Raw genomic sequence first — 24,581 nt, forward strand, 5'->3', positions numbered from 1 at the left:
AATGATTACATTATAAAACATTAAATATTTTTAAAGAAAAATACCAATATTAATCACAGAAAGTTAAAGAATGATGTAATTTTGAAAAATATCATTTGATAACACTAATTATGAAGTTAACTAATGTCACCATAATGTAGCTAATATTTCATTTGACTATTCAATTATAGTAACATAAACATTTGTAAATATAATAAAGGGAAGGACATACTACAAAAATCTGAGTTTGCTCCATGAACATTTACTGCAAGTTTACAAATGTACCTTACTTTTTTCTAGGTTCACATCACAAAAATAATAAAATCAATTGAAACTCCTGGGAAAGATAATTTGTGTTCCCATTACTCAACTTACATACACATACTCCCATATGAAAACTCAAACATACAGATCATACATATTCTGTGCTTATCTCTGAACTTTCTGAGAGCCAAGTAATAAAGGCAAATTAAATAGGTCCTAGAGATAACATTTTTTAATAAATGAAGATAATGTCACATCACCAAATGAGATGACCTTTTTTCTCTGAAGAGAACAATCATGACAATAGCTTTAAAGATATAAATAAAAATTAACAACACAAGTACAAACCCCTTGAACAACTTAATGGGCAATATTTACAAATGAAAAAGTTAAATAAAGTGCAGTTCTATAACTCACTGGGTTTGTTGTTTGTTGTTTTTTTTTAATCTCTCATGGGCGAAATCTAAGGGCATGATGTGAAATAGCACTTCTGTGGAAATGTAGGTGATAATGATGTTCATAAACATTTATTCCTGAAGGGCTTTTGTCAAATGAAAGCGTGCCAGAGGGGCATTTAATAAAATATGAACAAGAGCCATCACCTGGCTGAAGTGGGTAAGAGGTTCTCCCCTGAAGGAAGGAGTTGAAAAGCTTGACATAATCATGATAGAAAGGATCAACAACTAGAGATTTGGTCCATCTTTTCACTGAAATGAGGTGCTATTTGGTTTTGGTGGATTTGGGAGTGGGATAATTCTACTACATTGTTTTTCCTTCCAACATCTTATTCTGCCGGTTTCATGCATTATGACTCTGGTGTATATTAAGACCCATCCAGTCAGAGCGACCTCACTTCTCAGTAATCACAACTCACCCTTGGTTATTGAATATATTTTCCAGCTTAATGAGCAACAGCATACACATGATGCTAATGAGAGATTTTGCTTCAAGATACATTTCAAATGTGTGTGTGAGGAAGAGGAATTACTTTAAGATGTAAATGCAGTTGCCTCAAAGAAGAAAAAAGTAATAATGATCCTGAGACAAAGGCAGTTGTGGTCCATGACAACAGATAAAGAATTAAATCTTGCTTTAACTCTATCATATAAACTACTGGGTATCTATCAAACGCCATTATATATAAGGGGTGTGAGTATATTGATTGCCTTGTTTACTCACTAAAACTGTGTTATTAAGAAGTATCTGTTGGGGTGACTTGTGCCTATAATTTTAGCTACTCAGAGGAAGCTGATTTCTGAGAACTGTAGTTTGAAACCAATCAGGCAGGAAAATCCACGAGAATCTTTTATCTCCATTTTACTACAAAAAATCTGGAAGTGGAGCTGTGGCTCAAGTAGTAGAGCACTAGCAAAGGGACAGCACCTAGGCCTGTGTTCAAGCCCTAGTTCTCTCTTACATGCACACATACACACACACACACACACACACACACACACACACTCACACGTATCTGCTGGATCTTGGTCTTATTTTGGTGTTCCTAACTCCTGGAATCAGTTAGGATATAAAGTAATACAAAGAATAATTCTCTTTGGGTGATAGTTAAGGATAGTGGCATGCTATCATCATTATGACAGAAATCAGTTTGTCCCATTCCTGCTGGCAAAGACCTGAGAAAGACTTCTTGAGTCACATACCAACAGCCACCTCACTGAGGCCAGCCAATGCCCGCTGGGGAAGAAATTAAGAAAGGGTAGATCATGAAAGGCTTTGTGGTGACATTTTTGCCTTGGTACTTTACTGTACCATGCTTTAAGTATCAAGCCACTAAGCCCTATTGATTCATCCTTTTCTTCTTTCATGCTTCATTCTTGGGCTTTCTATCCTTGTTCCTCTTACCTTACAGCAATAGCCCAGCACCTTCACTCTACTGCTAGTAGCATAATCTTCTTAAAGCACTGCTTTCATCGTGTTGACCTTCTCATCACCCTGTGCTCAAAAAGCTTTCAGGGCTCCCCATTGCTTAGAAGATAAAGGCTACTCCTTGGATTGAAATAGAGGCTCTTCACAATCTGTCTCGATTGTTGTGTTCAGCCACTATTCGGTAGGAAGAGCTTATTCCAATCAGACTGATCTATTTATGGTTCTCTCAGCACCTGTGCCACCAGCCTCCATACATTTCCTCCATGCAGTTTGCTCTACCACTCATGAGTCCCACCCCTCCACCATTCCTAGTTTGGTTTCTTTCTTACCAGTAATTTATGATTTTATTTGATGAATCAATTCTGCCAAATGCTCTACCATTAATGTTTTTGAATCCGTTTATTCAATGACCTGTTTCTGTTACCTAACTCCACACACATATTGCCTGAACAATCTACCCCATGCAGAAATGCCTTTCAATGCATATCCCTACATACTGTGCAATGAACAGAATTAAATTCTTGATAATGGGATGAGAGGAAAGAAATAAAAAAGAAGTAGAGTAGCTGATATCTCTCAATACATGAAGAAAGCCACTTGAGATAGAAAGAGCCAACTATTTTGCTTTAGATGCTGATTTCTGGGTCCTACCCCAGACCTGCTATCTTAGAATTTCTCATTGTGAATCTAGTACAAGTAAAATTTAGGAACTCTCTTAGGTGGTCTTAAAGAGGGTATAAGAATAATATAATAGAACTCACAGGATAGCTATTGGACTCCCCTGAACTATGTAAACACCTTCAGTTCTTTGGACCTCCTACTACATCTCCTAAATGAAAATATTTAGGTAGAGACTCAAGCTTCTTGGCTTGAGTCACATGGTTTGGATTTATGTCCAATTTAGATAATTTTTAAATGAAATGTTAATTTGCCAGTTTCTGTATCAAGCAATCTGTGTGAATGACTGACAGCATTTAGTCCTTGCCTTCCTGAATGTGGCTGGCACCCTCAGGTATGGATTCTAAGGCTTGAGGAAAGTAAGACACAACTGTAGTGCTACACAGGTAGTAAATAAGTAAGCTTAGATTACACATAGATCTATCCGATACCAAATCACAAGCTCTAGTCACGTTCTCCATAGACCGTTATGTTGAGAGACCTTATACTAATGTGTTGTCAGTAACCTCTTTCCCAACAATAATTTCCTTTGGCAACATGGGATAAAAGTCCTGGTAGCACCAAGGAAAAATTTTTGTTTTCCTTTGACTGGCAAGCCTAGTCCTTTTCAATCCATGAGTCAGCCCCACAATTCTAAGACCTTTCCATAGTAGGTCAGCTTCTGTGCTTTGTCAGTTTCTTTATAAAGAGACCAGTATTAATAGCAACTAAACCGGAAACAAAATGTTTCCAGAGAAAAAAACCTTGTCTCTACAATCCTTTTACTTTTCAAACTTTTAGAATTGCATCCTACAATTAAAAACAAATTTTGGTGCTTGTTTTTGGCACAGGCCGGGGGTGTCCTAGGGCTTGAACTCAGGGCCTGGGTGCTATCTTTGAGCTTTTAGACTCAAAGCTAGCACTCTACCACTTGAACCACAGCTCCATTTCTGGCTTTGGGTTGTGTGTGTGTGTGTGTGTGTGTGTGTGTGTGTGTGTGTGTGTGTGTGTGTGTGTTTAATTGGAGATAAGAGTCTCACAGAATTTCTGATTATCTGGAGCTGGTTTTGAAATGTGATCCTCAGATCTCAGCCTCCTGAGTAGCTAGCATTATAGTCATGTGCTACCAGTGCCAGCTTAAAAACAAAATATGCCACACTTATTGGCCTTAACTCTTAGTCAGTGTTTTTCTGACCTTAATAAGTAAGATTTACTTTTCTAGTGCATTTTCACATTGCTTACATCTTTTCTTTTTTACACAGCTGTCATTCCTGCACTGTGATTCTTTTAACAGAAAAAAATATTTATAACCAGGTTCTATGCAAAGGAGTGACTTGAGAATTAATGAGTAAATGGGCTGAAAAGTATCACACAAGACTTGAATGAAAGGTACACACTTTTTAGACTGTTATTAATATAATGTAGCTCATCCATTATGGTGAGCAGACACCAACTCTGACCTCATTTTCTGGCCAGGCCAAGGAGAATCTGTTGAATAACCTGAAAGATAGACAGGCTCTGGGGAAACAAGCCACAGTCAAAGTCCAAAACAACCTCGAAAGCCAACCTCGCTGCTGTGCCGCTGGATGCTTGAAACCTGCCTAACAATGTTGTACAGTTAAAGTGTGACATGGACACTGAGTCAAGGACCTTGAGAGAGGAATAAGTGACAGCCATGTTTAATAGATGAAACAAAATCTAGTGGAATTAGAGGGCAGCCACAATCCAGACACATGAATAAGTAATTTGCTAGCTGGCATGGCTTGTCTCCTCACACTCAGACAGATGACAAGCATTCCTAAACACATGAGATAGATTCCTTTAACTCACTGTACATCATGCTTGGAAGAGCCAATTCGAAGGAGGCAAGAAACTAAATTAATGTCAAACCTCCCGAAATATTCATGAGACAATTATAAATGTATGTGAGTTGTCTTAGGTGCCACTTTTTACTTTCTATAATTTAGTTCTTTTCACCATCAAGCAGTCTTCTAGAAGTATTTCATTTTTCTCTTTTTCCCTATAAAATCAGTCAGCCAAATTTTTCAGTCAATGTTAATTGTCTCTGAAGAATTTTTCAGAGGGTAGTATTTCCACACAGAGGCCTCTGAAATTATTATTTTTCCAGTAGGGCTGATTCTTTTTCTTTGTAGCCAAGAAGAAAAGAGATCTATGTAATCGCAGTGTCAAAGTGTCGAAAGACTGAGATAGGTTGAAAAAAAAGAAGAAAGGAAAACACACACACACAAAACCCTTCTAGTCATTTGTTCAGTCCTTAGCTTTGCAAATCCTTGGCTCACATAAAACACTTATGACATGCTGTAATTAACCAGTTACTCCTCTCAGAATGAATAATAATACAATTATTTGCCAAATGCCATGAAGAAGGGATAGCTTCTAGTGGGTGCCTTTCATTTAGAAACTCAGGAGAAATTTACATAAGCTGTTAAAGTAGAGTGACCTGCAGTTTCAACATCACATTATAGGATAATTCTGTCACCCTGTTATCAAAGTCTTATATTTTTCAGTAATTTGAACTAGCAAGAAATTGACAAGTTGCTACCATGTTTAGGCTCAGAGTTGCCCAACACTCTATCTAAATAGTATAAAATGTAAGTAGTAGTATCATTGCTGAACGTATCTACTGTGACAACTAGACAGCCATGTCACTGAGGTCATGAAGTACTAGTGTCCTTTGTCTGTGGAAGGTCAAACAAAAGAAGGAAATGACTTAAATTCTTGAGTACAGGGCCCCACCATGGGCCAGCTTGCATAGAGAGAAGTGAGTGTTTTCAAGAGCCTGCTCCTGTTGTCTCTTCAAGATGTTGTTAAGTCAAAGTTCTGTGAAATAAAAGGAATAATTGAGGCTTTATCTAAATGAAAAACAGAAAAGAATGGACAAGGCCTTAGGACATGGTCCTGTACTACCAGCACCAAGGCTAGAGAGTAGCTGGGACTTATATTCTTATAAGGAAATTTAGAAAAATAAGGCATATATTGTCTACACTAAATTGTCTTGGCTACTGGTAAAAAAGGTGGGATGGCATCAAATGTGGAAGGTGGCAGAGTAAGTGAATAGTCCAGTAGGCAGATGTATGGGTGCTTTGAGACTGGTTAAATTAATAATACAATTAAAAGGTCTCTTGCTATATTGGTTGCACTGGCACCTGACGTTCAGTAAACTGGTTTCTGAGTCAAGTTCACATACATGCCCATATCTATTTACTCATTACAGTCCTTAACTCGTCTCCTGGCTCTTTTAATTTAATTTAAGACATCTCAGAATGTTTCTCATCAGTAATAATGTCTAGAAAAATGACAGTTTTCTTGAACTCCTTCCAAGTTCAGCTAGTCATTCTCTCACCAATTCATTCAACAAGAACTTATTAAAGACTTACTGTTGGGCTGGGAATATGGCCTAGTGGTAAAGTGCTTGCTTCGTTTACATGAGGCCCTGGGTTCAATTCCTCATCACTACATAAACAGAGAAGGCCAGGAATGGCACTCTGTCTCAAGTGATACAGTGCTAGCCTTGAGCAAATAGAAGCCAGGGACAGTGCTCAGGCCCAGACAGCTCAAGCTCAGGCTCAGGCAGAAATCAGAAAAGATTACCACTAAAATCCTCAGTTTTGTAATTTCAATTTAAGTCCAGTAAGGTATATGATTTCAGATGTGTGCTTGTGTGTGGAGATATTTAAGTGTATGTTTTGATATAGAGCCAATCTTATATATAGCATTTTATTTCAGGATAAACTGTTCTGAATACTTGATGCTTTAGAGTGCTAGGTTTAATGCACTTCCCATAAAATTAGATATTCATTCTACCTCTAGTCCACAATGTCTTAAAAGCAACATTCATGAATAAATCCCAATAATGGAACAGGTCTTGAATCACTTGTTTGAAAAGACAGACATTAGGATTCACTATGAATTCATAAAATTGTAAATAAATATTCTACAAGTAGACTTGGCATTGTTTTTCAAATCCAGAGTATTACTTTAGTCAGTTAATGATATGAATGTAGGTCTGTCTCATTCTTCCTTGAACTCTGTTGAGGAGTGCAGACTCTGACGTCAGACTACCTAGATCTTGAGGACACTGCTAGCTGTACGCCTAATCTTTGACTCAATTTTCTTATCTATAAGATAGAGACAGCAACAGCGGCTACCTTTTGTTGAGAGTTAGTTACTCTCTTCATGTCATGTAGTTATCTATTCAACATGTACTTATGGAAAATTTAAGTGCATCCAGTGTATTCAGCTACCCGTAACTGAGATGAAGACAGATTTAGAATTTCAGACCATAGTCTTTGACACTGCCTGTTTTTCCAATTTAGAAATCTTCACAGTCTAAAATGCACACAGTACAATAAGTAATGTTTATGTAATCAGAGCTCATTGGTTTCACGAAATCAGAGGCCTAGTGGGTCCTTATGGATACGCTCACATTTCCTTTTGCCAAAACTACAGATTTTTCAAGTCATTTTAATAATTTTTAATGTTGCATTTAAAAAAAAAAGAAAAACATTCTTCTATGTAGATTTTTAGTAGCCAATGAATCCTGGGGTTCATAGAAAGCATTTTCTTTAATTTTCTTTTGTTTTGTTTTGGTTTTTTGACAGTGCTGGGCTTGAACTCAGAGCCTGAGCACTGTCCCTGGCTTCTTTTTGCTCAAGGCTAGCACTCTACCACTTAAGCCATAGCACCACTTCCGGCTTTTTCTATATATGTGGTGCTGAGGAATCGAACCCAGGGCTTCATTTGTACAAGGCAAGCACTTTACCACTAGGCCATATTCCCAGCCCTCTTTAATTTTATTTAAATACTGTTATTTGCAAATCCAGAGAGAAAGAAGTAAAGCAAAGGTACAATTAAGGTATGCAACAGAAAATGAGACCAATCTAAGCTGTTCTTTCATGCAATTTAGACCCCTGTAATTCACTGAAAGCTAGGTTTTGCTTTCATCTCAAGGAATCTATGTTCTCCTTTTGAGATAAGAATAAAAATGCCAAATGGATATACTTTTATTTCTGAGCCATTCTCTGAAAGGCTTTATTGAAGGAGGGGGGGAAAAATCAGGTATTTCCACAGAGGAAGCAATGCTTAAAAGAAGATTTTGTGCAGGCAATGCTAAGAGAGAACAGGAAAAGAGCTGTAGGCAGCTAGATATCTGGGATGAGAACCAAAATCAAACAAAGTATAAGAGGAAGACCCTGTAAAATAACTTGAACAATTGTTCCAGGGGCTAAGGCTTAATTAAATGAACTGTTCACTGCAACATTGATTCTCACCCACTCATTCAAATGTTCATACCCTTTCTATTCTCATTCCATTATTTTGTTATAATAATAAATGTATTTTAGGAGGCTGGCTTTGAATCATTATCTCAGCCTCCTGAGTAGCTAGCATTATAGCCACCGACAACCAGTTTGTATTTTCTTTATTCTCTAATAAAGTATTAATCTTGTTTAAAAAAATGAATTTTAGGGGCTGGGAATATGGACTAGTGGCAATAGTGCTTGCCTCGTATACATGAAGCCCTGGGTTCAATTCCTCAGAAAATGGCCAGAAGTCGCACTGTGGCTCAAGTGACAGAGTGCTAGCCTTGAGCAAAAAGAAGCCAGGGACAGTGCTCAGGCCCTGAGTCCAAGACCCAGGACTGGCAAAAAAAATGAATTTTAGACTCACTAATTACTTATAATCCACATATATATGTTTCTGAATTTCTTTTTAGTTAATTTAGAGAGACATGGAAATCCCTTAGTATCTTACTCAATTTACTATTTAGTTACATAGAGATGATATACCATACCTTTCTCTTTTGTCTTCTTCTGGTATGATTATTTTTAAAGACTGAAATAATTTAACAATACTTAAAAATTAAACTCGTTAGAAGACAAAAAAAAAAGTCCCTTTTAAAAAGGCAGAAAATTCAGCCTCCCTATACCGTTTTTAATACTAATGGTTAAATCAAACCTAACCTACAAGATCATTTCTTCAGATATACTCTGAGAAACACCAAAAGCTCTTTGAACTTGTAAACAATTCCTGATCTCAAATGGCAAGAATCAGCATTGCAATGTAGCAACATCAGGTTCTTTGCCATCAAAGCTGATGCAGGAACAGTACTCCTACATGAGCTAAGCATTTAACACCTGTCTTAGTTATTTGTTCCTAAGTATATAATTTTAAAAATAACCAAGAATTCCTAAAACAATTGTTCCTTTTTAAAAAATAAATGAAGAGGGCTGGGAATATGTCCTAGTGGTAGAGTGCTTGCCTCGCATACATGATGCCCTGGGTTCGATTCTCAAGCACCACATATATAGAAAAGGCCAGAAGTGGTACTGTGGTTCAAGTGGCAGAGTGCTAGCCTTGAGCAAAAGGAAGCCAGGGACAGTGCTCAGTACCTGAGTCCAAGGCCCAAGACTGGCAAAAAAAAAAAAAAAAAGAAAAGAAAAAAAAGAAATGAAGAAATACTTTTTAAGTGCATTAGTGCATTTCCTGCCAAGCTAGGATTTTAAACAGCCATCTAGATAAATTTTAACACAGATGGTCTAAGCGCTGTGTTCAGAAGATGCACCAGTGGGAACAAAAACATTGAGTGACAGAGGTCACTCAGTCATCACATTGACCAAGCATTGATTTCTAGAAAGTGACTCTGGGGCCAAGGTAAATACAGAGGAGTAAAGAATCCTAAGTGCTACCTAGAGTTTTTAGAGCCAAGGAATCTGCTTATAATTCTATATGTTTAAAAGTTTTCTAAGAGATACTAATTCACAGCCCGTAATAGTAAAGGAAGAGAGTTGCATTTTAGTTTAATATATCTGTAAAGAGGCTTCTGATTTCAGGTAGTATTTAGGCTTGTGAAATTGCTACTATGAAATCAAGGAATGCTAAGAACTCAGAAGGTATTAAAGTAGCTGGTTGTAGTAATCATTATATAGGTTACCCAACTTTAAGTAAGACACACAGAATGAAAGCATAATAATATTTCGATGTGAATTTATATTCTAAGACAGTAGCTTGTTTACACACACACACACACACACACACAACCAGGTTCCAAAACCCACAATCACACAGTTTTCTTTAAAATGGTTAATTATTATACTTTAACAACTTCTAGTTAATTCTCTAAATGCTTATATAAACTAGAAAACTATGAAATTCATGACAGTCCATCATCTCATGTTTATTATTTTTCATTTAATACAAGAGTCAGGAAAAATACGTATTTTTGAAAGCAATCCATGAGATAAGGTTCAAAGAGGCATGAGAAATCCCTTAAATTGTATACAAATAGTTTTTTTATATGAATATGATTATTTCTAGGAAGAAGTCTATACTTTCTATTTGAACTTCAAAGGGCTTTGTGATACCAAAAATGTTAAAGGTCCCTGAAGATTTCCATTGGTCATATTTTATGCATTCATGTTCTTCCTTTTTGCTGGAGAAATTTGACTACATTGCATACATTGCATTGACAATGGTTTCCTTCACTTTCTTTCAACTGTCCTTTGAGACTGTTTCCTCAAGCTTTACCCATTCAACTATCCCACCAAAAGAGATGACACAAAGATTGCTTTTTAGAAAACTAAAGCAAAGTTTCATGGTTGGTCCATCCTATTTAAATTCTGTTGCAGAAATATGAAAGCTTGTGTATGTATTTTAAAAGTTCTAGGACAGACATCAACTGCTGAAAAATTTTCTGAAGTTTCTTTCCTTTTTCATGTTTTATCTATTGCTCAGAATTTTCAATTATTTTCTATTGGTTCTGTGTTTCTTTTCCTCTTTGATAGAAAAGTGAAGGAATTGCCTTGGGAGAATGCAATTCAACATGCCAACCTGCATTTTGCCTATCCAGCAATTTTTCTCTTTGTATTTTCTTTATAATTTGGTAAAAGCATTGTTCATGTTACATATTTTTCTTTCTATCTCTTCTTTTAGGTGTGTGTGCAACATTGACTGTTCTCAAACTAACTTCAATCCCCTCTGTGCTTCTGATGGGAAATCTTATGATAATGCATGTCAAATCAAGGAAGCATCGTGTCAAAAACAAGAAAAAATTGAAGTCATGTCTTTGGGTCGATGTCAAGGTAATATTCATGCCAGAATGCATATCAAAGAATGTTTTTCAGTCTTTTTGCAGAAATGAAAGGGAAGATAACTCCTTACTGGGCAGTGATATGATTTCCACAAGACAATTCAGATTTACAGTGCATAGTTTAACCTAATGTAGAATTTGTGCTGCTGATAGGTGTTAGAAGGTTCACCATCAATAGCTGATTTTTTTTTTTATGGGACTGTATCATCACAGTACCATGAGCATAGAAGCCAACATTCAGAAGACAGTAGACATCCTCCCTGCAAACAGTAAACAGAATGAAAGCATATTTAATTGGTATGTGTGTCTGTGTATGTATGCATGGGCATTTGCCCATACTGAAGCTTGATCTCAGGGCATCACATTCTCACTGAACTTTTTCCACTCAATGTGGAGTGGCTCTACCACGGGAGCCACACCCCTACTTCTGGGTCTTTGTTGATTAATTGGAGATAAGACTCTCAACAATTTTTCTGCCCAGTCTGGCTTTGAATCATGATCCTCAGATCTCAGCCTGCTGAGTAGCTAAGACTACAGACATGAGCTACCAGCCTCTAGCTAGAAAGCATTTTTAACAAAAAATTTTTTTATTTTATATATTGACTCAGTAGAAACATTTCAATGCCATTTCCAAAAGCAAGATGAAACAGTGTTCTATTTAGTTCTCAAATATGTGAGATATTTTATTCCTTTATCCTATACTTTAGAAATCAACTGTGGATCCATTACTGTTACAAAGACAAATATTTTGAACATCTCTATATTAAGATTGCTTAGAATTATGGATACAAAAAAACTACAACAAAGATTCTGTTTGAAGCATAAATTTTGGTATTAGACATTTAGAAGTGGTTTGTTAACTTTTTAATCTACTTTGTTTTTCATGTTTTAATTTATTTTCAATTATCTTTAAGTTATATGAAGGGGTTTAGATTCAACATGTCAGTGTTGTTAATTTTTTATGCAGATAACACAACTACAACTACTAAATCTGAAGACGGGCATTATGCAAGAACAGATTACGCAGGTACAAAAAATTTCTGCTAAAAAATGAGAGCTCTACTATTTGAATGTTCTGAGTAAACACTATTGTTTATGATAAATTGAACTTGATACATGCTGGTCTTCTCTTGTTTAGTTCAAGCTTTCAACAGGCAAGATTAAATTTTTGTCAAAGCAAATAAGATACTTTTTTTGCCAGAGTTAAGGTAATTGTCAAAAATGTCAATAGAATATAATTAACTTGTTTTGACAGAGCAAATGGTACAAATGACAAAATATTTATCAGATTAATGGGTATCAATGGAAATTAATGCAATTTTGGCAGTATGTTTTAATAGATGCAAATGTTCTATTTGAATTTCCATAAAGGTCAATAATAAGAAATTTGCTAGTCTCTGGAATGCTGAATAGAAAGGATAAATACTAGTAATAACTCAGGTCATCTCCATTCAGATGAAAAGTTTAGAATGTGCACATAATTTAGGTAAAAATAATAATTCATTTAAATTATTTAGCACTTAGAATATAACTATCAAAGTTATAAAGAATTTTACATCAAAATGAGTCCCATTTAGCAACTGCAGAGTTTTATTTTAATGAATAATTCTATCTAATATGGTTTTCTTAGAGTTAGAAATAATTTGGGGCATAGAATTGGAATTGTATCAGATTCTAAAATTTTGTAGAAATTTGTGATGAAACATTTAAATATTATGGAGATTGATATGACATATAAGGCATTTTAGGCAGAATATTTCATTTATCTGTTAAATGTCTGTTGCTATTTTTAAATTAATTATTTATTGTCAAAGTGATGTACAGAGGGGTTACAGTTTCATATGTGAGGTAGTGAGTACATTTCTTATCCACGTTTGTTGGTATTTTTCCAGCTATTATTCAATCTTTCAAAATATTTACTACCATCCCTTTTTCCTGAAATTTTGTTTTATCTACTAATATTTATGTCATTTTTAAATATAGACTAAATCTATGAAAATAGAAAAATATTCAACTATTTCATAAATTGGAAATAGAAAGTTTTAAAAATTGTTTTCACTCTTTAGCCTGCTTTCCAACATTAAAAAAAATAGAATTATAATAAGTAATGGAAAAAATTCATAGCTCTACTCTTACATATTCATTCCCAAAGTATTCAACAGGACTACTAACAGGTGTTCTTTCAAAAGAATAGTGTAGCAGTCAGTAAGTTTGAGAAGCATTAAGATTGTACTATCTTCTACTCACAATTTCTCACAGCTGTTATTTTCATGATAAAATCATTAAGAGATACACATCTTTCACTTAGAGTCATTTATCAGTATCTATGAGGAAATGGTTTCAAGACCCCTTCATAGATACCAAAATCTAAGGATGCTCAAATGCCTTACATAAAACAGAGTAGTATCCTCTTACTGTTTTAAATAATCTCTAGCTTACTTGTAATATCTAATGCATTATCTAATGTAGTATCTAATATAAGCTCTATGAAAATACTTGTCACACCATATTGTGTAAGGAATGACAGGAAAAAACTGTGTATGTGTTCTGTAGGATACAACATTTTCATATATTTGATCCATGATTCATCGAATCTAGGAGTACAGAACACACGGATGCTGAGAAGGACTATAATTATAACTTTTTAAATAGGATTTCTATTGTAATATATGTAGAGTACACACAGATGTAGGCACAGTTTAATGAGCATGCATGTATACACATCATACAAAACCAGTAGCAGCACTTCATGACTAAGCCAGTTCAGCCCATTCACATTTTTTCTCCTTCCTTCCTAGCATGTTCAAGGAAGTCCCTAAAACTACTTCATTCATAAATAGTTTAGCATACATCTCAAAAGGAACAGTCTTTTAAAAATAAAATCACATTTGAAATGATTACAAGTAACTCCTTATAGTACACAGCTAATATTCAAACTATTTGATGAGAAGCACAACTTTGCTGGATTAGTATACCATAAGAATGTTTCCTAAAAGTTCACTTGGGGTATGGTGATTTAAAGAAATATTAATCAATGTAAGAAAATATAATAAATCAACAGCTGCTGGCACATTTTAAACTTTAAATAAAATTATAAAGGAATTATACATTTTACTATAAAATAACTGTATATTGACAGTATTATAAGCTATTTTAACATATAAGTATTGTACTGCTACTAACTCACACTTAAACTATCTTCATGACTTTTGTAAAATAATTCATCTGGGAAAACATTTTAAAATGTAACATTCTATGAATATCTTCTTCAGGACCACCCATTATTGGGCTTATAAGAAAATCATACCTTTTCCTGAAACAAAGAAATTTTCAAGTTGATCAAAAGCATGAACAAGTTTGATAAGAAATGTACTAACTGCCATATGTATGAGACTGTAACCCCTCTGTATGTCACTTTGACACTAAAATAATTTTTAAAAGCATGAACAAATACATTTGAAAATTGATAAAATTATACCAAAAATATAAGATTCATTGAATATAGTTCATATTGCATATTATAGTTCATTAATTCTTCAGAGCTTTGGGGATTGAATTCTTACTCCGAATAAGTTCCTATTTGGTTCTAGTTTCAAATGGGTGATGTGTGGTTCTGAATGACACTCTAGTATTGTTTCCAGTCTTATCTCTTTGTTGGACATAGAAAGAAAAGATAATGTTTTTAAATACCTGCAGTGAAAACTATTCAGCCACTCAGTCTAATCCAGTACTTTCTAGTTTGACATCGGGTTTATCTAGAAAATCTCAAAGAGGAATTTTTAATATTAAAGTTTAAAACTACATGCTTGTTAAAATCCAAATTTAAGACAGGAAACAAGATAATGTCAGCTAAAGTTTGCAATTCTTAATTAAAACTGATTAATTAAAATTCACCCAGAATTTACTAATTATCTTTAACTTCATTAGTGACATTATTAAAATACAGTTGTTATTACAATACCCCTTTTTAGACATTCATTTAAATAGCTGTGTTCCTCATCATTGCTAAGCTTCCAATAGTATTGGCACTTTCCTGAAATTTGAAATGCAAATTTTAGAGGGAAAAAAAAGAACCAAGTAGTAAAGTCAATATAGCGTTCTCTTACTTTATATTTTGCATGTTAAAAAAAATCTACAAAGAGGGAAAACAGGCTCTGTATGAGGCATGGTCCTTGAAGTTTACTCTGTGCACAGACCTAATTTAATGTCACAATTACTTCCCTTGTTAGACAAGCATTCCTAAGCTCTCCCCCCAGTGGAAAATGACACTTATTTCTCCCTTATATGTCATTGAGGGAGAAAAGGAGGGAAAGAAGAAAAGGGTAAAAAACAAATGAATACAACAATTCCTAAAGCGAACTAAGTTATGCTATAGACTAGAATGTGTCTAACTTTCATAGAGATGTAGATTCCATCAGCCTCACAAACATGGTAAGGTCATTTGCACTAAGAAAACAGAAGCATTTGCCAGATCATCCCTACCCAGATTCTCTTCTGGTTGTTCTGGCTCAGATTTAAATTTTATCCTGTCTCCTTTAATGAGACCCAAGGCATTGCTGAATCATGATTCAAACAAAGACTTGGATCTCTATTTCCAGGCCTGATGACAGATCCCTCATAGATAAGCTAAACAGGCAATTTAATGTTCTTTTTCCTTTATCAATCTGAGACATGGGGCTTAAAATTAGGTCTGTTTCTTCACCTGCACAAAGACCCAGAGAACACAAATTAATAAAACCACAAAGCCAGGATTTTCCCAGCTTTCCATTGCTTCAATTTACTGATACTAAACTTTTCTTCTGAAAGTTTGAAGTAGCAAATATATGATAGCTCTTAAAATTTGAAACATTTAAAAATATATCTATCTAATCTATATGATGTATGTATTTACTCCCATAGTGTCTTTTTTTTTTCCTTTTTTTTTTTTTTTTTTTTTTTTTTTGGCCAGTCCTGGGGCTTGGACTCAGGGCCTGAGCACTGTTCCTGGCTTCTTTTTGCTCAAGGCTAGCACTCTGCCATTTGAGCCACAGCGCCACTTCTGGCCATTTTCTGTATATGTGGTGCTGGGGAATCGAACCCAGGGCCTCATGTATATGAGGCAGGCACTCTTGCCACTAGGCCATATCCCTAGCCCCCCATAGTGTCTTATAATAAAAACAAAACCATTCCATTTTTTGTTTCTCTTTATTTGGTATATTTCTGTCTAATTGTGTTGCATTTTAGTATAAAAGTTTTGTCATGCTTCAATATATGGTTACATATTTTTCCAGTAAAATATGTACTTAATTTTATAAGTTGTTATATGTCAACATGATGATGAACTGGTTTTTTTTATCACCTAGAAAATAAAAATGTAGCTAATTTAAGACATCCCATACTAGATTCCAAAAAGAATTTGCAATGTCTTATATAAAATATGCCCAATGAGATTGTCTAAATAGAAACTGAAAACATAAAATTACAACTATTAGGGAAAATTAGTATATCAGCCCCATGAACTAGTGCATTGAATGCATTTAGCCCTGAACATCCTGCAACTAATACACAAAAGAAACTATGGTTTAATTAATTCATTCCACAAATACTAATGGAATACCTGCTAGGCACAAGACCTATCCCAGGTTGCACAAAGAGAAACACAATAAAAATAAATGACAAAATAAGTTCAGAAACCCGAGAGCAAGTTTCTCTGTGCTCAATTACACAGGTAATATTTAGCACAGATCTTTTCCAGCATCACTTGAAAACATAAAATGGATAAAATCTTCAACAGTGATTTTTATCCAGTATGCTAAAAAGTTCTCAGTATGGTTGGCTGGGTTTTTTTTTTTTTTTTTTTTTTTTTTTGGCCAATCCTGGGGCTTGGACTCAGGGCCTGAGCACTGTCCCTGACTTCTTCCCGCTCAAGGCTAGCACTCTGCCACTTGAGCCACAGCGCCGCTTCTGGCCGTTTTCTGTATATGTGGTGCTGGGGAATCGATCCTAGGGCCTTGTGTATCCAAGGCAGGCACTCTTGCCACTAGGCTATATCCCCAGCCCAAGGTTGGCTGGTTTTTTAAATCAGTTTTTGATAACATTTTAGAACATAGCATTAAAATACATATAGTCATCATATTTCTGTGGCAGATTAATGGGTTCCATTCATGTATAAGTATGAATTAGAAAGAATAAATAAATAATAGAGAATAGTGAGTGAAGTATCTGAGAGAGAGAGAGAGAGTATGCTTACTTGATAATTTGCTTCATGTTTCTATAAGATAAATAAGAACTGGTTAACAATAATCTGAAAGCTTGAATTGGCATAAAGGATATCCTGTACACATATATGATAAAAAAAAAAGCATTCAAATTTTGTTGAGAATTAATGAGAATGATGAGCCCCATGTTATCTGCTTAACCAAATTGATCCAGGATCAAAGTCTAGCTAGTTAAAATTCTTTAAATCTGTTTCTGAAAACTGTTTCTAAAATCTTGAACACTACAGTGTAGCAGTTCAAAATTCCTTGTAATATTTAGGGAAAGTTAGTATTTAGAAAACATTCTCTTTAGACACCCATTTCTTACACTGAGGCAATAATAGAGATACTTACCTCATGTCTGAATATGGAAAAAGAAACCAAAAGTACATATATAGATAAATCAAATCTATCCAGTGTATTACTGCTCTATCAACCTTTTCCAACACAAAGAAGAAACTGAGATCTTTAGATCTAGATATATCTAAGAAAATTGTTCAAATACTTCGTTCTTTGTAGAAGCCATTGCAATTTACAAAGCCTTTTTCTATTTGGTCTTCTTCAGTCTTCACAACAGATATGTGAAGGAGATATTATATGTGCTTGACAGTTGAGAAATGGAGGGTTAGAAAGATTGAAGAAAAGGAGAAAGAAAGTGAGCTAAGGGCAATCCCTCTGTGCTAATTCCAGAGCCCAGCAAGTATGAACAGAGAGGCACTGAGAAAGAATAATTCCAAGTTTGAAAGAATAAATCAATAATAGAGAATAGTGAATAAAATGTTAATAAAGAACATCTATAGAAAATTCCTAGAGACATTTAGATTGACATTATAACCTCAAAGCTAATCTCCTGAGAGTTCCAGGATCAAAAGGTTTTATCATGATTTGATCCTCCAATAAGATTTTCCAAATATTTCCCTTTTCATTGACTGTATGAACATATATTCTAAGCATCTTGTGCCTGTAACTTTGTTCCAACTTCCTAAGATCCCATATAGAAAAAGAAAACAGAGTAGTGATTGCTACCAAGAAATCTCACATTAATAAAAACAAAATCACCAATTTCTATGACACCTTGTATTTTTTTTAAATTTTTTATTGTCAAACTGATATACAGAGCGCTTACAGTTTTATACGTTAGGCATTGGAAACATTTCTTAGACTGTTTGTTACCACCTCCTTCATTCCCCCCTACCCCCTCCCCCTTTCCCTTTCCCCCCATGAGTTGTTTAGTAGATTTACACTAAACAGTTTTGCAAGTATTGCTTTTGTAATCGTTTGTCTTTTTTACCCTGTGTCTCTTGATTTTGGTATTCCCTTTCAGTTTCCTAGTTCTAATACCTGTATACACAGTTTCCAATGTACTCAGATAAGATACAGAGATAGTGCAAGTACAACCACAGAAAGGGGATACAAGAGGATCATCAACAATAGAAACTACAGTTTCACATCGCATGTTGAAAGTAATTACAACAGTGATATAACAGTCGTTTCGATAACATGGAGTTCATTTCACTTAGCATCATCTTTTGTGTTCATAAGGCTATAGCTATTGGGCTCTTGTGATCCTCTGCTGAGACTAGCCTAAACCTGTGCTAATTATTTCCTATGAGGGAGACCTTAGAGTTCATATTTCTTTGGGTCTGGCTCACTTCACTTAGTATAATTTTTTCCAAGTCCTTCCATTTCCTTACAAATGGGGCAATGTCATTCTTTCTGATAGAGGCATAAAATTCCATTGTGTATATGTACCACATTTTCCTGATCCATTCGTCTACTGAGGGGCATCTGGGTTGGTTCCAAATTCTAGCTATGACAAATTGTGCTGTGATGAACATTGTTGCGCTGGTGGCTTTAATGTGTTCTTGTTTGTGGTATTTTGGGTAGATGCCCAAAAGTGGGGCTGCTGGGTCAGAGGGGAGCTCTATGCTTAGCTTTCTGAGGAATCTCCATACCGCTTTCCAGAGTGGTTCAACACATGCAACAAACTAAAACTAGATCCTTATTTATCACCCTGCACCAAAACCAATTCCAAATGGATCAAAGACCTCACAATTAAAACAGATACCCTGAAAACACTAAAGGAAGGAGTAGGAGAAACACTAGGGCTCCTTGGCACAGGACGGAACTTCCTTAACAAAGACCCAGAAATGCTACAAATCAAAGAAAGGATGGACAAATGGGACTGCATCAAACTGCAGAGCTTCTGCAGGGCAAAGGACATAGCTCACAAGATAAACAGAAAGCCCACAGATTGGGAAAAGATCTTTACGGGCCATACAACAGACAAAGGCTTCATATCTAAAATATATGCAGAACTAAAAAAGTTATATTCTTCCGAAACAAAACCGCAAAGAATCAATAGCCCCCTCAACAAGTGGGCAAAAGACTTAAAAAGAGACTTCTCTGATGAGTAAATGAGAATGGCCAAGAGACATATGAAAAAGTGCTCTAAATCACTGGCCATAAAAGAAATGCAAATCAAAACAACATTGAGATTCCATCTCATCCCAGTAAGAATGTCCTATATCAATAAAACTAACAGTGACAAATGTTGGAGGGGATATGGCCAAAAGGGAACCCTACTTCATTGTTGGTGGGAATGTAAACTGGTTCAGACACCTTGTACTTTTTACAAAGACTTATCCACATTACCTCATTTTTCTAGGATCAAAGCAATGAACAAGGTTACAGATACTAGAAGTAAAATTGAAACTAAGTGGCTAATGCAGAACTCCTAAAAAGTATTTTGACACATTGACCACACTCCTGCACAACTAGAGCACTTGTGTAATTTTCTGAATTTACCTCAATTGCCCCCTCCATAGTACATACATAAACATGAATATCAAGTCATTTAATACAATATTTATAGCATGCACAGGTTCAGTCATGTGGCAATAATCCACATTTAAAATGGAAGCTTTTTCCATTTGCTCATGAACACAAGGAACACTTCACTGGAAAGCATGTTATGCCTGGGCCAATGATTTGATCTGAAGGAAATAAATAAATAGTGGCAAATGCAGGCAGTAGCTTGTAACACAAATATTGGTATTAGCTATGAAATGAAAGTTTGCCCAGGCTATTACATTGTCACTAGGCCAGCCTGGAATATTTAAGCCCAGGAAATGAATTAAGATGTCAAGATTTTTCTCAAGACTTCTGAGAGAAAGTGTGTCAAATCAAGTCCCCCCCCCCCCCGGGATTTACATTAAGAGTACTGTAAAATTCATAAAGCTTTCTGTGAACTCTAACTCACAATTTTTCCTGCTCTCTTGAACTTCTAGACTTTCATTGTTTTTCCCATAAAATCACATAGTCAATCATCTGTAATATTATGTTATGTTTGTGGTAATAGATAAACACAGAAATAGTATTTTCAATACAGATGAAGGTTCACTGTTGAAAACTTGCCTTGGGCCCTAGCAGGCACTGGAAATGTTTGTGTGTGCCCCAGTTCATAAATGCATCCTGCATCATTTATGTCCACATTTTCCTATCAGAAATCTTCTCCCAAAACAAGTTGTTCACCTGTAAATGTTATTTATCTGTCTACTTTCCTCTTCCATAAATGTGTAACAGTGGGTTTAGTGTTGATACCAACAAAATCAGATGGGATTGAGTTTAATCAATGGTATGGCTGTTGTTGGTTGTTTTACCCTGAGCCAATTCATTGGCCCTTCTGAGCTGCAGCTTCTTAATCTAGTCAATGCAAATGCTAAGCCTAAATATAAATGAATGGATTTTAAATGAAAAGATATCGTGTAAGACATTGACAAACAATGAGTGATCTACTTATTCTTACTGAAAATTAAGAATTAAATTTCATGGGAAAACAACTCCTGGAACAGGATTTAGCTTATCTGTGTAATATGTGTTCCAAGATTTATATATACACTACCCTTGATGGTATCAATTACAATAGGCTTTCATGACTGCATTTTTTTCTATCATATTGCAGGCAACCATAGCTTTTTCATTCATCCACACATTAATATTTATTGAGCACTTATTTATATGTTTCCAGAATGTGGGTATACCTAAATTTTCACAAGGAAGCATACTTTCATATATGATATAGTTAGATCACTTAATAATATGATGAAAACATTTTTACAGCATGAGATTTAAATAATAATTGTTTGGGAGCACTCTGGAAAGCAGTATGGAGGCTCCTCAAAACGCTAAACATTGAGCTCCCCTACGACCCAGCAGCCCCACTTTTGGGCATCTACCCAAAAGATTACAAGCAAGACCACACCAAAGCCACCAGTACAACTATGTTCATCGCAGGACAATTTTTCATTGCTAAAATTGGGAACCAACCCAGATGCATCTCAGTAGACGAGTGGATCAAGAAAATGTGGTTCATATACACAATGGAATTCTATGCCATTATCAGAAAGAATGACATTGCCCCATTAGTAAGGACATGGAAGGACTTGGAAAAACATCATACTAAGTGAAGTGACAGTCCCCAAGAAACACAAACTCTATGAGGTTTCCCTTAGTACACATCTAGGATAGCAAAAGATCACAATAGCTCAATAGCTATGTCCATATGAACACATAAGATGATGCTAAGCAAAATGAACTCCAAGTTATGGAAACAAGTGGTTTATCATTGTTGTTATTTTCAACATACCATGTGAAATTATGCCCTTTTTCTTTTATCTTTCTTTCCTGTAGTTTTACCCCTGGTATCACTGTAACTGATTTTGGTACCCTGGATATTGTATATACATATACTGGAACTAGGGAAGGGAAAGGGAATACCAAAATGGGGAGACAAAGGATAAAAAGACAAATCAATACAACATCAATACTTACAAAACTATATGGTGTAAACCAACTGTACAACTCATGGAAGGGAGGGAAATGGGGAGAGAGAAAGGTGGTGGAAAATGAAGGAGGAGGTAACAAGTTGGATAAGAAATGTATGCACTGCCTTATGTATGAAACTTATATATCTGTAACTCTTCTGTACATCACTTTAACAATAAAGAAATGAAAAAAATTGGTTGGGATGATCTACCATAAAATAGATATACCATGGTAATATTTACATTTATTTTCTCTTGTGAAGGCGATGTACACAGGGATTACAGTTATATAAGAAAGGTAATGAGTACTATGCATGTCAAACAGTGTTACCCCATCCTTCATTTTCTCCCCTTTCCCTCCCCCCACCGGACTCCTCACCTCTCCCCAACTTGTCAAGTTCATTTCCAGCACAGTGTCTTGTGAGTATTGTTGTTATGTTGGTTCCCCTTTTCTCCTGTATCTCTCCATTTTGTTATTGCCCTTCCCTTCCCCAAATCAGAGGAACATATAAACATAACACAAAGAACCAAAATAAAAAACAGTGACAACTGTTTTGGGGGGATAAAACTAAGGGGAAAATGAAAGATAAAAGAAATAATTTCACACAATATATTAAGAAGGAACAAAAAACCCCGCTTGTTTCCATATCTTGGGGTTTATTTTCATTAGCATAATTTGATATGATCATATGTACATATCTGTTGAGCTATAGTGATCCTCTGCTAAGATTATCCAGTTGCACCTCAGTAGATGAATAGATCAAGAAAATGTGGCATATATACACAATGGAATTCTATGCTTCCATCAGAAAGAATGACATTGCCTCATTCATAAGGAAATAAAAAGACTTGGAAAAAAATTACATTAAGTGAAGTAATCCAGATCCAAAGAAACATAAGCTCCATGTTTTGCCTCATTTGTAATAATCAGTATACTTATTTTTTATTTGACTTTCAAAGTTAGCCATTTACATCCCAAGGTATGTGAATAAGATCATTATTTAAAATTAATTTGTGTCATTTAAACAAGGCAAAATAACAGGAATGCAGTTTATAGGAATTTATTTCTGTCTATGCAACACATTATTGTTCTTCCAAAAATGTTAGAGGTCACATGTGGATGATGAACATGAACGTATCCTAAGTGAGAACCAATGTTTCTAAAAAATCTGGTCATAAAGAACCAGAATTTGCCTCAAAGGCAAAGAAATAAAAGCTATTTGAATATAAACATCCAGCTAATGCTAGTGAAAACATGATAATCCTGCACCCTAATTTACCTTCAGAGATGTTGTTTTCATTGCTAGGAAGAGCAGTTTCTAAGTTTGTATACAACATATATAGACATTTTCCATACCCTGTATAATTTAAAGGTACGGTGTTTTCCATAAAATAGTAAATAGAATCCAAACACTTTTAAAAGACTATTTTAGAGCACTTGATTTGCTGCTTTTAGTAAAGAATTTGACAAGTCCTAAACATATAAACCTACATTATCAAGTACTTTAGAAATTCAGCTCTCACGTCTTGACATTTGCCTACTGTGTACAAGCATTATCATCTAAAAATATTTTAAATACCTGTAAAACTAAATGTCTCAAAGAAATTGCATCTGCAACTTGTTGTTTTATAGTAGACATTTCAGCTCTTCATTTGAAAAACATTTTTAGTTATAATTCAAATGAGACCAAGAAGAATCCAACATAAAGCCCAAAATTGGCATAACAAGTTTGTGGAAATAGATGATAAATTAGAAAAAAAAAATTAAGGGTGTAGTAACCTGGAAATAGTAACAAAGAGCAAGGAAGACAGCATGGAAGAGGGGACAAAATATGAGGATCCCACCATCAAGTGGTCCTGGGGATGCATAAAGATGTTGGGGGCAGAGAGGCAGACTTCATCAAGGGCAAAAACAGCAGCAACAACAAATGCAACACAGGATAGACAGGATTGTTCACTGGAAGTCAGGTAATTGAGATAAGATAATGATGTGGATGCTTGTTGAATTTCTGGTAAAAGCAAGTAGCATTTTCAGAATTGTAGACACAACTATATTTTAGAAATACTGAGAATAAGCTGTCTGCCAGTGAGGAATTCACATTAACTAAACTTGGTGCCTATACATTGAGAGAAAAAAATAACCTAGAGGACTTTCATCTGCCAACTACTGTATTTTCTACATAGAATTGAGTTATCTGGAAAGCCCAGTTACAATGAAGTTACTTCAAGAGCCTAAACAGAGCACATAACCTTCAGTTGTTTAGAGCATCAGGCTAAAAATCCTGAGCCAATAGGGGCACTTACCCTCAAATCAGCATGAAATAAATAGACTGGTCCTCATGCTAAGAGCTATTAGCATTGTTGGCCTCTGTGACTGTCTCCGTTTCCATTCCTGGCTTGTCTCTCATCAGATCTACCTAAGTTAGTAGATTTGGTAAATTTAATCAGGATACAATAGAAGTCTGCTCTCCCAGAAATCATTTCCTGATTTTAAGTCTGTCTAGAGCTCTAAATGAGTCTGGGGCAGTCTTGAACTCCTTAAATGCTGGGCTCTTTTGTGTTCTCTAACATACAGACCCTCCCCCCACAGAGGATAACATAACACAGGCTCTGCAGGGTGGTAGGACC

The 24,581-nt window shown here is 35.3% G+C and overlaps 1 protein-coding gene across 1 annotated transcript in view; it reads left to right on the plus strand.

Moving 5' to 3' along the window:
• Tmeff2 (transmembrane protein with EGF like and two follistatin like domains 2) overlaps positions 1 to 24,581 on the plus strand; it is a 261,639-nt gene that overhangs the window by 198,806 nt on the left and 38,252 nt on the right. The window contains exons 6-7 of the mRNA XM_048345058.1: positions 10,735 to 10,883; positions 11,859 to 11,918. Of these exons, the coding sequence (XP_048201015.1) occupies positions 10,735 to 10,883; positions 11,859 to 11,918 (209 nt within the window). The remainder of the gene's footprint in view (positions 1 to 10,734; positions 10,884 to 11,858; positions 11,919 to 24,581) is intronic.

The sequence above is a fragment of the Perognathus longimembris genome, chromosome 4, assembly GCF_023159225.1.
Source record: "Perognathus longimembris pacificus isolate PPM17 chromosome 4, ASM2315922v1, whole genome shotgun sequence".
Taxonomy (NCBI): Eukaryota; Metazoa; Chordata; class Mammalia; order Rodentia; family Heteromyidae; genus Perognathus; species Perognathus longimembris.